Source organism: Maylandia zebra, linkage group LG10, assembly GCF_041146795.1.
Source record: "Maylandia zebra isolate NMK-2024a linkage group LG10, Mzebra_GT3a, whole genome shotgun sequence".
NCBI lineage: Eukaryota > Metazoa > Chordata > Actinopteri > Cichliformes > Cichlidae > Maylandia > Maylandia zebra.
In genome coordinates this window covers 6,580,887-6,594,470 of record NC_135176.1, presented here as the reverse complement: position 1 = coordinate 6,594,470, position 13,584 = coordinate 6,580,887, and the positions used below count along the sequence as shown (strand labels likewise).

The window sequence follows — 13,584 nt, the reverse complement described above, 5'->3', positions numbered from 1 at the left end:
TGACCAGACAGACACGTTCGGTTGGATGGGTTATTATGGATGCATTATTACGCCAAACACTTGATTGTTCAGAGCGGTAACCGGGACAGGTGGGTTTAAAGGGATGAGTGATAGATGCAGTTGGTTCGCTAATTCCGTGTCTATGATGTTCTGTTCATCCTCTGAATCTAGAAGGGCCTGTAGTGACCGAGTAACCTGGTTTAGGCTAAGTTTTACTGATAGCAATAACCAGGGTTTAGAAGAGGTCATGGATCTGCTATCCGTATCCCCAGATCCTTTTGACCCAAATCCTTGAAAGAGGAGTCCCATGAGGCTAATTGATCCCTTATCTGATCATTCAGAGCTTGGAGGAAAACTCTCTAACAGTTTCTTAGCTGTGCTGCCCTCAGAGATGAGGTGAGAAAAGGTCTTTCTCAATTCCCCATGGAACTCATCATACAGGCAGGAAGAAATTGGGTTGAAGGAAAAATATGACTATAACCCATTAACTGACATATATTGACCTCACCGTGGCTCAGGGGGTTGGGAAGCGTATCTGTAACCGGAAGGTCGCCGGTTCGATCCCCGGGCTCTCTGTCCTGGTCGTTGTGTCCTTGGGCAAGACACTTTACCCTACTGCCTACTGGTATTGGCCAGATGGCGTGATATGGCAGCCTCGCTTCTGTCAGTCTGCCCCAGGGCAGCTGTGGCTGCCCTGGGGCAACCGTAGCTTTCCTCCACCAGTGAGTGAATGAATAGTGGCATTGTAAAGTGCTTTGGGTGCCTATAAAAGCGCTATATAAAATCCAATCCATTATTATTGATCATATTTAAGGTTGTAGGACTTCTTTGAGCTGTCTTGTAAGAATGGGGTCTAATAGACATATTGATAATTTGAAGATAATTATCAAAAGTTAATTCAGAAAGCTCAGATGGTTATGAATATTTTTGCCTATTGTCTATCTTCTTCAATCACTAATAGTAAGATGTTACAAGCTTTTTAAAAAAAAAAAAAAAAAAAAAAAAAATATATATATATATATATATATATATATATATATATATAAAGCAACAGACTTTTTTACTGGTTAAATAAAGACCTTTTAAATTAGTGAGACACAATTTCGTCTCCAGCTCACAGGTTATCTGTGGTTTGTGAGTTATACCAGGCAGAAGAGCACCTCTGATTTCAGGCTTTAGCCAAAGAATTCAGAGCCATACACAGTGAAGATATAACACTAACAAGATAATCAATCTCTGTTGGAGTAGAATTGATGTAGTGTCAGAAGGGGCCGAAATGCCAGTACGTGGGGTGGACCCAAAAGCAGACTCAAGGGACAGACAAGTTTGTGAGAAAACAAAGCTTTATTTAACTTGGGGTTTGTGATGCTGAATATTTAGCTGAAGCAAGAGCCTCTGGCATGGATTCAACTGAAAGCAGAGAGAGAGGACAGTTAATACTGAGCGGAGAATGGTTGACAGAAGGTGAGTCATGGCAAAGGTGGAGGATCAATGGAGGAAATATATCTTTAAACTTAGTTACAACACTTTCAGAAAGACGTCTATATAAGTGACGGTTGGAGTCGAAAGGGACCATCATTCTGAAGGAGGAGTCCCGTTGTGCTTGGTTAGCCTGTATGACTTCAGAGGCAGCTGATGGCAGTCCCAAAGGAATGAAACTCTGACTCAAAGACTCAGTGGGATTTTTGCAAACCATCAGACGACTTAGCTCTACTGACACTGTAGAAAGCGGAAGTGGGACACTGCGGACACTTTGAGAAATGTTGCATGAAGGTTGAGGTTTTGAATTGTCTGAGTAGGGTATACAAGGGTAAAAGTCACAAATCACAATCATAAATATCACACAAAAATAACAATAATTACAGTCTGATCATAAAAGACAACAATTTTAAACAACTGCCCTTCTGGCTAATCATCTGAACAGTTTTGTCTGCATTGGCCTCTGCCCCTAGACTTAGTAGGCTGGGCCATCTGGACTGTTTTCTGTTTTTTTTGTTTTGTTTTGTTTTTTTTTATTTTACGTTGGCTGTTTTTCTGGGACATCTCAAGTCAAGTTGGCTTTATTGTCACTTCAACCATATACAGTTTAACAGTACACAGTGAGGCGAAACAACGTTCCTCCAACATAATTTAACAGAAAAACTCTAAACTAGCTAACTAAGAGGCCTAGTTAGCTGGCTAGCAGAGACAAGACAGACTGACCTAACATAAATTACAACATAAATTAACAAAAAACTATCTAACTATCTAAGGATGACTTTTTTTTGTTATCAGACCAATTCAAATTCATCTGATTCAAGATTCAAGATTCAAGACTATTTATTTGTCATGTGCATAGTTTTACAACTATAACACACAGTGATTGATGTCCTGATTTAACACACGGATGGCCTGAGGATAGAAGCTCCTCTTGAGCCTCTCCGTTTTTGCTCAGATGGTGTGGAAACTTCTGCCTGATTGCAAAGGTTGGAACAGTTTATTGCTGGGATGAGACGGGTCCTTCAATATCTGGGCTGCTCTGGACCAGCTCTCCTGGTGTAAATGTCCTGTAGGGAGGAGAGAGCAGCCATGCAGAAGTGTTCTGCTGTACGGATCACTCTCTGAAGAGCTTTTTGCTCCTTAACATAGCTGTTCCCATACCAGGATGCAATGTCCTGTGTGAGGATGCTCTCCACAGCGCTTGTATAGAAAGGAGGAGATGTGGACACCAAGATACTTGAAGCATGGCACCCTCTCCACTGGAGCTCCGTTGATGACAATGGGCTTGTAGTCTCTGTCCTTACTCCTTCTGAAGTCCAACACCAGTTCCTTGGTCTTGCCAACATTCAGCTGGAGGTGGTTATCCTGGCACCACGATGCCAGATTCTTCACTTCAGCCATGTAGGCCGCTTCATCGTTGTTGGAGATGGCACCCAACACCACTGTGTCGTCAGCAAACTTCACAATGGTATTGTAGCCATGGGTAGCCACACAGTCTGAAGTATAGAGGGAGTAGAGTAGAGGCGAGAGTGGTGCTTTATGGTGATGCTGACGGAAACGCACCTACCCACCCTCACCACCTGAGTTCTGCCAGTGAGGAAGTCCAACACCCATACACACAGACAGCTGTTGAGTCCCTCAGCTTTGTGAACAGTCTACTGGGCACTATTGTGTTGAACGCTGAACTGGTGGTGTGCAGAACATGGGCGATGATGTACTCAGTGGATCTGTGGTGTTTGGGATGGAGGATGAGATGATGTTCTTCAGTAGCCCCTCAAACACCTTCATTACCACTGAAGTCAGTGCAACTGGCGGTAGTCGTTCAGGCATGAGGGCTTGTTGTTCTTGGGCACAGGGAGGATGGTGGATGTCTAGAAGTATGTGGGGACCACAGACTTTGCCAAGGACTCGTTGAAGATGGAAGTGAACACACCTGCTAGTTTGTCAGTACAGCAACGCAGCAGACGGCCGGTGATGCCGTCTGGCCCCACCACTTTCCTTGTGCTCACTGTTGGGTCTCTCTAGCACAGGCCCACCGCTGGAACGAGACAATTTAACTACACAGCAAAAGCACTGAACACCAAGTAGGCAAAGTTCTTCGTGTTACTCATGCATGAGGGAGACCTGCCTGGAGCCAAGTGTTGTTCCACCCACTTGACCTCCGTCAGACTCTCAGCCAGGTTCCCCATAGCACTCCTTTTATTGAGCTCACATGAATATACATAGGCTCATTAACATATGACGTCTACATACACACAAAGAGTACCTAGCCTGTGCGTTGTGTAAGTATGTGTGTGTGCGTGTGTGTGTGTGGGGTCAAGATGTGACCCTGTGAAGACTCCCCAAAGCTAGTGCCAGGAGTCTAGCGGTCCATCTAAACAAAAGGCACTTAGCCTAAAACTGACATAGCTACGTTTATCCTACCATAAAACAATAAGACAAGGTACGACCTCTTCCCATGCTCCCAGGATGTAGGTGTGAATGCCAGAACACGCTGGAATGCACACCAAGCCTTTGCAGACTATTAAGGATCACACATCCTATCACTACACAATCGATTATACACCTCTAAGCATATATGGTTAAATATTTCTAAGCATAAATGACAATAAACAATACAAATCTAACACTCACTCTCCTCAGTGCCACTTGGACGTCATGCTTCGCGATGCTGATCACCGGTCCCTCACTGATGACGTCACCGTCCTTCAGTTGTCAGGCAGTAGTTAGCATTAGCTGCCTGGCTAACCTCGAAATGGGCGTAGAACGTGTTCAGCTCATTGGTGAATGCAGAAACGTTGATTGGCGCTGTGTCCCTGGCTTTATAATAGGGCTGGGTATCGTCACTGATTTCTAGAATCGATTTGATTCCGATTCACAAGGTCCTGAATCAATTTGATCCACGATTTGATTCGATTCGATTCAATTCAATTCAATTTGAATCTGGGAAATTTTACCTCAGTCAGAAATATTAAAATTCTGATCAGTATATTAACATATTTTTGTATCTATAAAAAGGAAGCTGACACTTTCCAGACTTTATCAAAGGTGTAAGCATCACAGCAGATGCCTTTGTGTCAAAGTAGCTGAAGATAAAACACAGAAAAACATGAAGGTGATTTTCCTGGCCTGGGATTTTATAAAAATATTCTGCAGTACATCAAAAACGAAAGAAAACCATTAATCAACATGTGAACATTACCTCTGAAGTTACAGCGGTTTTATTAGAGACATGGCTAAGCGTTTTGCATTTTGTATAATTTTAAAAAGTTTAAATTTGTTCAGAAGTCTATTGAACGGCAGAAACTAGGTTTTCTTTTCGGAAGTAAGTAAAAGGAAAAAAAACATCGGCTGACAGCGCTGTAAGAACGGTAGTCTTGTGCGTAACAAGCAAGCGAATAATACAGAAAACAGATTTCGGGGATAGACGGGAAACTGTTCTTGAAGTACACTGAGAAAGAGAGAGAGCTGTGCATGAAGTGTGTGGTGGAAGCAAAACAACAAAAGTAAGAGGGAGTCCATGACGATGACAATGTTTATGTGAAGCTTAGTTTGGATCTTCTTTTGCTGCTGGTTCGGTTAATATTGTTTGGAGAGAGATAAAACTAACAGCTTTAGAATCAGCGCAAAAAGGGCGTAAACACAAAGCGCAGGCCCGCTGAAACATCAGAATCAGTGAGCTGTCGGCTTTCAGCCCCGACCGTGTCCGTGCCGTGAGAAAGGCGACATCTCACTGATTCTGATCTGCGGGTCCACGCTTTGTGTTTACGTCTTTGTGCAGAAGTCTGTACCTGCTCTCATTTACTGTTTTAAATGTCTGGTGGTTGTCAAAATTTTGTGACATTTCACCTGAGATTCTGGAATTTTGGGCAAAATACATTTATATTAAAAAAATCGATTCAGGATTTTAATGAATCGATATCACGCTATCCAAGCCAGAATTGATTTTAATCGATGAATCGATTATTAAAATCCACCCCTACTTTATAGTCCGTGATTGTGCGTAGTCCGTGCCACATGCTCCGCGTGTCGCCCTGGTGGAAGCGAGACTCCACGCGCTCCTGATACCAGCGTTTGGCATCCCTCACCACGTGCCGCACGCCGTATGAAGCAGTTTTGTAGGCGCTCATATTGCCAGACGCGAGACCTGCGTTGTAGGTGGCGGTCCTGGCGTTCACTGCAGTGCGGATCGATCTGTCTGTTTCTGGTTCGGGAATGTCACGGCTCTTGCAGTGCGGATGATCTCCTCCATTAGCATGCTAATGAAGCTTACTGCTACTTCCATAAACCCATTGATGTCAAGTGCACATGCCCTGAACATGTCCCAGTCTACGTCATTGAGCGCGTCCTGTAGTGTTTGGCAGACCAGCGTTTCAGCTCCCTTGTGGTTACTTCATCTCTCTGGTATGTGTTGTTTACACTGAGGAATTAGGAAGATGGCATTATGGTCAGACTTCCCAAAAGCTGGGTGTGAAATAGCTTTGTAGCCCTGCTTGTATGACGTGTGACAATGGTCCAAGATTCTGTCTCCCCTTGTCGGACATGTGACATGTTGGTAAAAGTTCGGCATGACTTGTCAGAAAGTCTCCTGCCACAATGAGGGGTGAACACAGATCCTTGTTTTGAAATGCACTCAGCACATAATGTAGTTTAGACAAAGCCATACCTGTGTCTGCTTGGGGTGGGTTGTAGACCAACTCACGGGACAGGTAAAAAGGGCGACACTTAATGCTCAGGTATTCCAGATGTGGAGAGCAGCCGCTGGAGAGCGTAGATATGCTCCTGGTGTCACACCACTTTCTCTTTACCATAAGACACAATCCTCCACCTTTGGTTTTGTTTGACTCTGCCGTTCTGTTCAGATCAATCAGATGCAGTTACAGCACGGTCCAGCATGGCGGGGGTCAGCCATGTCTCAGTGAAGCACAGAATGTTGCAGTCCCTCATGTCTCTTTGAAAGGTGACTCTTGCCCTCAGATTATCTAGTTTGTTCTCCAATGATTGAACATTACTAGCAGGATATTGGTCAGAGGTGCACAGTCGCCTGCTGCCTCAGTCTGTTCCGAACGCCAGCGCGTTTCCTCCCGGCGCTTCTTTGTTCTTCGCCTCGGGTGAGCGTCCTGTCCACGCCACGTAGTATCTCAGTCAGCCAGGACCAGTCGGGTTTAAAACTGCTCAAGATTACATGTGCAAATTGTTATCGATGTTGAGAAGTGATCTGCTGTCGTAAACTATAAATCTAGAAGATTTTGCAATGTATAACAAAGCAATAAATAAGTTAACAACTAAAAAGGTGCATAGTCTGTGCACAGTTGTCCGGAAGGCATTTGGATGTGGCTGTGCCATCTGAGAAGCCATCTCTTAAGGGGGATAAATAAAGCTGCAGTTTACATTTTGTTTCCAAAATTCTGCAGTGCTAAGTCCTGTTGCTCTTAAATTTCTTTTCACCTGTTTATCAGGAGTGGGGCCAGTGGAGGTTTGCCCAGTGCCCAGTGCCCAAAGTAATGTCAGTACATCCAAGCTTTTAATGCTACATGGTTGTACTCTCTCCCGCACTCCATATTATCCATTGTTGATCCACACATGTCTGTTGCTGCCACGGACGTCACACGCTTGTACGTCATTGTCATGTGACACTGTCACAAACAAAATCGCAGTTTAGTAACGCAGTAAAGCAGTAACACAGCGTGCTCACGGGAAAGTAACAGTAATCGAATTACTTTTTTGCAATAGTAATCTCTTATTTTACTTGTTACTTAAGAAAAAGTAATTGGATTACTGCCCATCTCTGCCTGCAAGACAAAACAGAGAAACATAGAACATACAATTTTGCTATGATGTGTGTGTCCACTCAAGACCAGCACCCACCATCCCCAATACAAATGGTTGTAGTAGTACCCGAGCAGATGGGCCCCTAGACTTGAGCCCCAACACCAGTAATCCACTAAATCTCTAATGAATAAAAAAATGACAAGACAAAGTAGTCTGTGTCTGAGATAAACTAATGCACAACCCACCTAAACTATCTCAAACGTCACCAACACTGCCGAGAAAGAGACTGAGGCCCAGACTCCTGACAAGAAACATCTGTAATATATTTTGTGACGAACCAATAAGTTGCTACGTATTTTATTTTCAACTTTCATAAATTTATAATCTCACTCTTTCTCTGTTTTTCCCTCTGTGCACTGAGCAGAGGAGGAGGATGAGGCAGTGCCTGCAAGACCATTAAAAGTATGGCAGCTTTTCCTTATCTTGTCTACAGTTGTAACCTTTCAGCCGTTCAAGTTGTTCTGAATAGTTCATATTTCTGACATATGCAATTAAAACTGAAATATTTTCACATGGCTTTTTTTTCTGTAAAATCGGAGACACTTAAAATACAGCCCAATCCCCAAAAGTGAGGACACTGTATAAAATGTGTAAGTCATTTAAACCACTCTATGACTGTCTTAGAAACAGTGAAGTCATATTAAGTTATATTTATAAAATATTTTAAGAATAATGCAATTGCAAAGAATTTGTGGTTTTGATATACCACTTTGTAAATACCAACATGGTCTCCTCTGAACCTGTAGAACTGTGGTTTTCCTGTATTGTCAGATACAAGTATATGGTGTATGTAAATGTTGTTAAATACCGTATTCCCTTTTAATGCGGGTTTCAAGTCAAGGTTTTATTAGTTTGAACAAATTCTGTACATAATCACACTGCACACTACTTTTCACAAGCGATTCCTACTAAAAAAGCTAGCAGATGTTATTTGTATCTTTAAAATGTTGGAATACGGAAGCATAGTAAGCACACAAGTCTGTGTGTTTTGCATACATGGAGAATGGCTCTATGCAGCCAAGTATGGACCACACCCTTATCAGCTGAGACCAGACTCAGGGAGCATGACGTTTTTGCAGCCAAACATTACCTATTATCCAATTAGACACACTTATTGGATGCCATGTTTATCTGATAATCAAAGTGGTGGTGTGGACAGAGAAGATATACAATGTTTAGGTCAGATTAGTCCTCACTTGCTACACTACCTCAGAACTGCCGTCAAAGTGAACCAGCACAGGACTCTCAGATGACCTGCTACACAGCTTTGTTTTTAAATTTACAAGGCAAAAGAACATGGAGGTAGGATGAATTATAGTTTTTCTACTCATCCAAGGTTTGAAGTGGGCACTGGGGGCAGGGAACTGACATAGGATAGATAGAAGGCATAAAAACAATACTTTTGATTTGGTTCAATACATTGACTCAGTTTTACTAATATGTTGTAATTTTATTAGTTTTACATTCAGGATGTATTTATATTTATTATTATTATATATTATTTATATACATATACTTAAAATATTTATAAGCTTTCACAGAGAGAAAGTAATACCTAATACAGTTATTTATCCAATAGTAGACTCACACTTGTTTGATAAACTCTGTATAGTAGCCAACACATTAATGTGTTGCAAAAAGATTCCTAGAAATGTTTAGAGCACAGGTCATCACTGGAATATCTATCTATATATTCCAGTTTTTTTTTTTTTTTAATGAACAGTATAACAGAGTCAACCTGTTATAAAAAAGGCCAGTCTTCAGCAAATAAATATGTTTTAAGAAACGTTTTAAACTTAGAAAGAAAAGAGGCCTGCTTAACGTGGAAGGGCAGATCATTCCAAAACTTTGGAGCAGTTACAGCAAAAGCACAGTTACCTCTAAATTTACGCTTAGTTTTTTTTCACCTCAGACTTGTGAGTCTGTGTCATAATGGTAAAATTTGGTCTGGAGATATCTACTACAAATGCAGTTTTGAATACATTGCCAGGTGTGTTTCTCAGTCAGTTAGCAGAATTTGAACTTGAACTTAAACATATGTTAATCCAACTAATGAGTTATATGTTGAAAACAAAGTTATGCTTGGTTAATTAATAGTTTTTAATGTTATTTTCACTTGTTAAATGAAAATGATAATCCCCCCCCCCCCCCCCCCCCCCCATGTAAAATCTTTAGTCATCAGGGTAATTCAATGCAAATTGGCTATGTTTACATTTAAAGTCTGAACATATCCAGTTACCTCTTGTTAAACCAAGATAATCTCATTGTAATTCTATTCCAAACAACTATATAACATGTTTGCAGCTTATGCATTTGTGTTATTATTATTATTATTGAGAAAAAATATAACAACAACAACAACAATAATAACAACAATAACAACAATAACAATAACAACAATAACAACAATAACAACAATAACAATAATAACAACAATAACAATAACAATAACAACAACAACAATACATTTTATTTATAAGCACCTTTAAAGACCCTCAAGGTCACCTTACATACAAGATATTTATTAAAAAAAAAAAAAAGTACAAGTATAAACAAGGTAAAAATGCAATTACAAAACTCAACTTTTCTTAAACACCTCTAATGCAAAAAAAAAAATACAAGCTATCTTCATTTCAAAATCTACTTGAATATGATTTTAAAAAGCATTAAACAACAATCATACAGAGTAACACATGCAGTGAAATGTTTGTGTCCAAGCTTTGGACAGGCTGCAGACGTAGCCGCGCTATGGTCTTGCAAGGAAACAGTCACATTCTTTAGAACACCGAGTTATATTGGCTCTTCTTAAAACATTTTTTCTACATTTGCTATAGAACAGACCTCAGATAACCCAACTACATTATTACATTGTTGCCAAAAAAATACTGTAAATGTGATATAAACAATTATGTCATTTATCCATCTTCTCTGTAGCTGGGTCGTGGGGGCAGCAGTCTAAGCAGAGAACCCCAGGCCTCCAGGGCCTCCGCCCTGTGGGACACACAAACCACCCGAACTGGCTTCTTTCAATGTGCAGGATTAGCAGCCACCCTTCAGAAAAAGCTAATGTCATGCTTGTATCTGTGATCTTGTTCTTTCAATCACTACCCAAAGCTTATGACCATAGGTGAGGGTAGGGATGTAGAGCAAACAGTAAATTGAGATCTTCGCTTTTATATTTAGCTCTCTGTTCACCATGATGGACTGGTACAGAATCCACATGACTGCAGTTGTGGCCCCAATCCATCTGTCAATTTCTGGTTATCCCTCTTTTACTTGTTATCTTCCAACACAGTATGAGTTTAGAATGTCTTGTCATTTGTTAGTTATGGTTTGGCCACTTTGTTTATTCATTTATTTTTACCAACAGAACAAAGACAGCAGGATGACAACAGAATGGAACTCAACAATGGAAAACAGAAAGCAATCAGATAGCAAACAAACAAGAACTGACATGAAAACCCAAAAAGAAACTTTAAAAAGACAAAGGCAACTGATATGTCAAGCAATGGAGGAGATCGAACAACTCTGGAGACAGACAGAAAGAAAGACAAATGAAATTGACTTCTTAAAGACAAAGACAGAGGGGCAACAGGAAGACATTGAGAGACTGACATCTGAAAAAAATAAACATCACCTACTATTAAAGCAATTTAACTTCCAAATAAAAAATATAACTGAGAAACTCAAACAAAGCAAAAATTCAGTTGCTAAGGAAAAAACAAACTTTCTGAAAACGTGGACTAAAATATATCAAGAAAAGGATACTCTGGACAGAAGACGTCAATACTTCATCAACGAGCGACACAAGCTAGACACTATAAAAGCTAGTAAGACAGAATCACCAATAAGGGAGGAACCCAAAGAGCCCCTTAATGAGCAGGTAAAGCGGGAACTGGATATACTGGAGAATGCAACTGAGAAAAACAGGGAAATAATGCTTGAAGTAAAGAAAGTTAAAGAAAAAATGGAGAAAACTAAAGCAAACATACAGCAAGCATTAAAAAGAAATAAAAAGGACATTTCAAAAAACAGTGAACAAATTAACCACATTAAACATATTATGTATGTAAAGATCAACATGGTCAAGCACAGATGGGCAAGCATTATAAAACAGGCTGAAATGAAGAAAATTCACATGTATAAAGAAGGACAGAGAGAAAGAAACGATGGAAAAGCCACATTTGACACAGTGAAGAGAAAACTGTGTAGAATCCAGGAAGAGATGGAGAAACTTTGGGATGTGCTGGAAGACAGTGAACAACAACTGGAAGTGACTCAAAGTGCAAAGCAGCAGCTAATGGCAGAGAACAATCACATGAACATCAAGATGAATATTGATTATCAAAAGCAACAAGATTCAGATCTAAGCTTTAAAGTGACACACATCCAGCCTGAAAGAGATGATTTAAAGAGAGTTGAAATGAAACTAAAGACAGGAAGGGAAAATGTAGAAAAAGACAAACCAAATACTTACATGCAGAATTTGATCTCTGAGGAAGAAGAAAACAATGAAGTGCTTTGTAACAAGGGTGAAGAAACAAAGCAGAGCATGAGGGACTTTACAGAAGTAAAGGCTCAAACGAAATGGACAAATTTTCGAGAAAAGCAAAAAAGAAGGGAGCTTGAGCGTTTGCTGGAGAAGATAAGGAAAGAGAGGGATGAGTTAGAAATCATGAAGACAAAAATACAGCGACAAAAGGAAAGGGTTGAACAAAAACTGGAAAATACTGTCACTGAGATAAAAGGTAAAATAGAAAAAACTGGTGCAGAAATGAACAACACTTGGGAGAAAATGCAGAGAACCCAAAGGGAGATTAGTAAGAACCAGGAAGAAGCCAAGAACTATATGGTAAGTATTTATTCTTTCCTTTTAGGTATTTCTTGTCAGGATCCCCTGATTTTTATTGAACCTGCTTTTAGTTGATAGACATTCAGTATTTGATAACGATTCCTTTATTTACCGACTGGAATTGTTGGAAGAAATACTCCATTAAGTACTCCAATAAAACTGTAAAAAAGTAGTAAGATGCCTGATATAACAGTTTGGGTTTAACTGAGCTTGAAATTGTAATTTGCGTATGCATAATTTTTTAATATTCTGACAATTGAAAGGGTATGGTTACTGATATCCACATACTGTAGTTGCTGTTGTCAATAAGTTGTGGAAATTATTCTAGCCATCCTAAAGATGATAAGAACTATCCCCAGGCTATGCAAAGTTAACATTTCTGACTTTTTCTCCAATGTTTCCCACTTGGTTCAAGCATGGAATGTTAATTACATAAGTAATTTTACTGTATAAACCTAACAAACTGAAATGCAAAAGAATGTGTAAAAATAATCAGTTATGCATTGGGAACGGTGGATTTTGGAGTCAGTGGCGAAAATACCGCCTACCACCAGATGTGTTTTTTTGTTTTGGGGTGGGGGGTGCCCTTTAAACATGGAAAAGATAGACATACACCAGTGGCAGGCAATAGAGAAAGAAAGGTGAAGAATGATTGAGTGCACTTAAGTCTGCTATAGTAAAGTAAATTATGTCATCAGACGGTGGGCACAAATGTCCATGCAGACATCAGTGTGCCTGTGTGTAATCAAAGCTAAGTCTGCTACCAGAATGGCATCACACTGTGCTGATAAGATGCTGATAATGTTATATTTAATTTAATGAAAAAAAAAGAACAGTAAACATTTACAGTTAAGCATGAATAACTTCTGCTCATAGTAGTAAACTCATTCCATGTCATCTTGATCCTTATCCATGTAAGGCTACGTCCACACTTACATGGGTATTTTTGAAAACTGAGATTTTCCATTTTTAAAAAAAAATCCCATCCACACGTAAAAGCCAAAAACAAAGGAAAACGCTGCTAGGAACATGCCAAAGCAGCAGGTGGCGCTATATTCCTATCCGTGTAGAAATGTTGGCCAATCAGAAGTCAGCCTGGGTGGGAAAGAGTAAACAAAGATGGCGAATAGAAGCAGAACTGAGTCCTATGTGTGGAGGGACAGCAAATGTGTAAGCATTTAAACACTGCAGAGTAAAATTAACAGTAATGGTATTTTGTGTAAGTCCACCATTGTAGAAACTCATTTCATCGAAACAATAACGTGGCGCACAGTATGACGTCAAAAAATGCGCACACCTTTGATGCTGCGTTTTCTCCTTTTTTCTCGTCCACGTAAACGCAAAAACTGAGGTTTCAAAAATATCCACCCTGGCTGGAGTTTTTAAAAATCTCTGTTTTCAGTGACCGAAAACACCGTTTG

At 40.2% G+C, this 13,584-nt stretch overlaps 1 protein-coding gene across 1 annotated transcript in view; it reads left to right on the top strand.

Moving 5' to 3' along the window:
- Window positions 1-8,487: 8,487 nt before the first annotated feature.
- Window positions 8,488-13,584, top strand: part of LOC101483962 (uncharacterized) — a gene marked incomplete at its 3' end in the record, with an annotated part of 40,978 nt that continues 35,881 nt past the window's right edge. Inside the window, exons 1-2 of the mRNA XM_076888821.1 lie at window positions 8,488-8,613; window positions 10,682-12,163. Coding sequence (XP_076744936.1) covers window positions 8,608-8,613; window positions 10,682-12,163 — 1,488 coding nt within the window. The remainder of the gene's footprint in view (window positions 8,614-10,681; window positions 12,164-13,584) is intronic.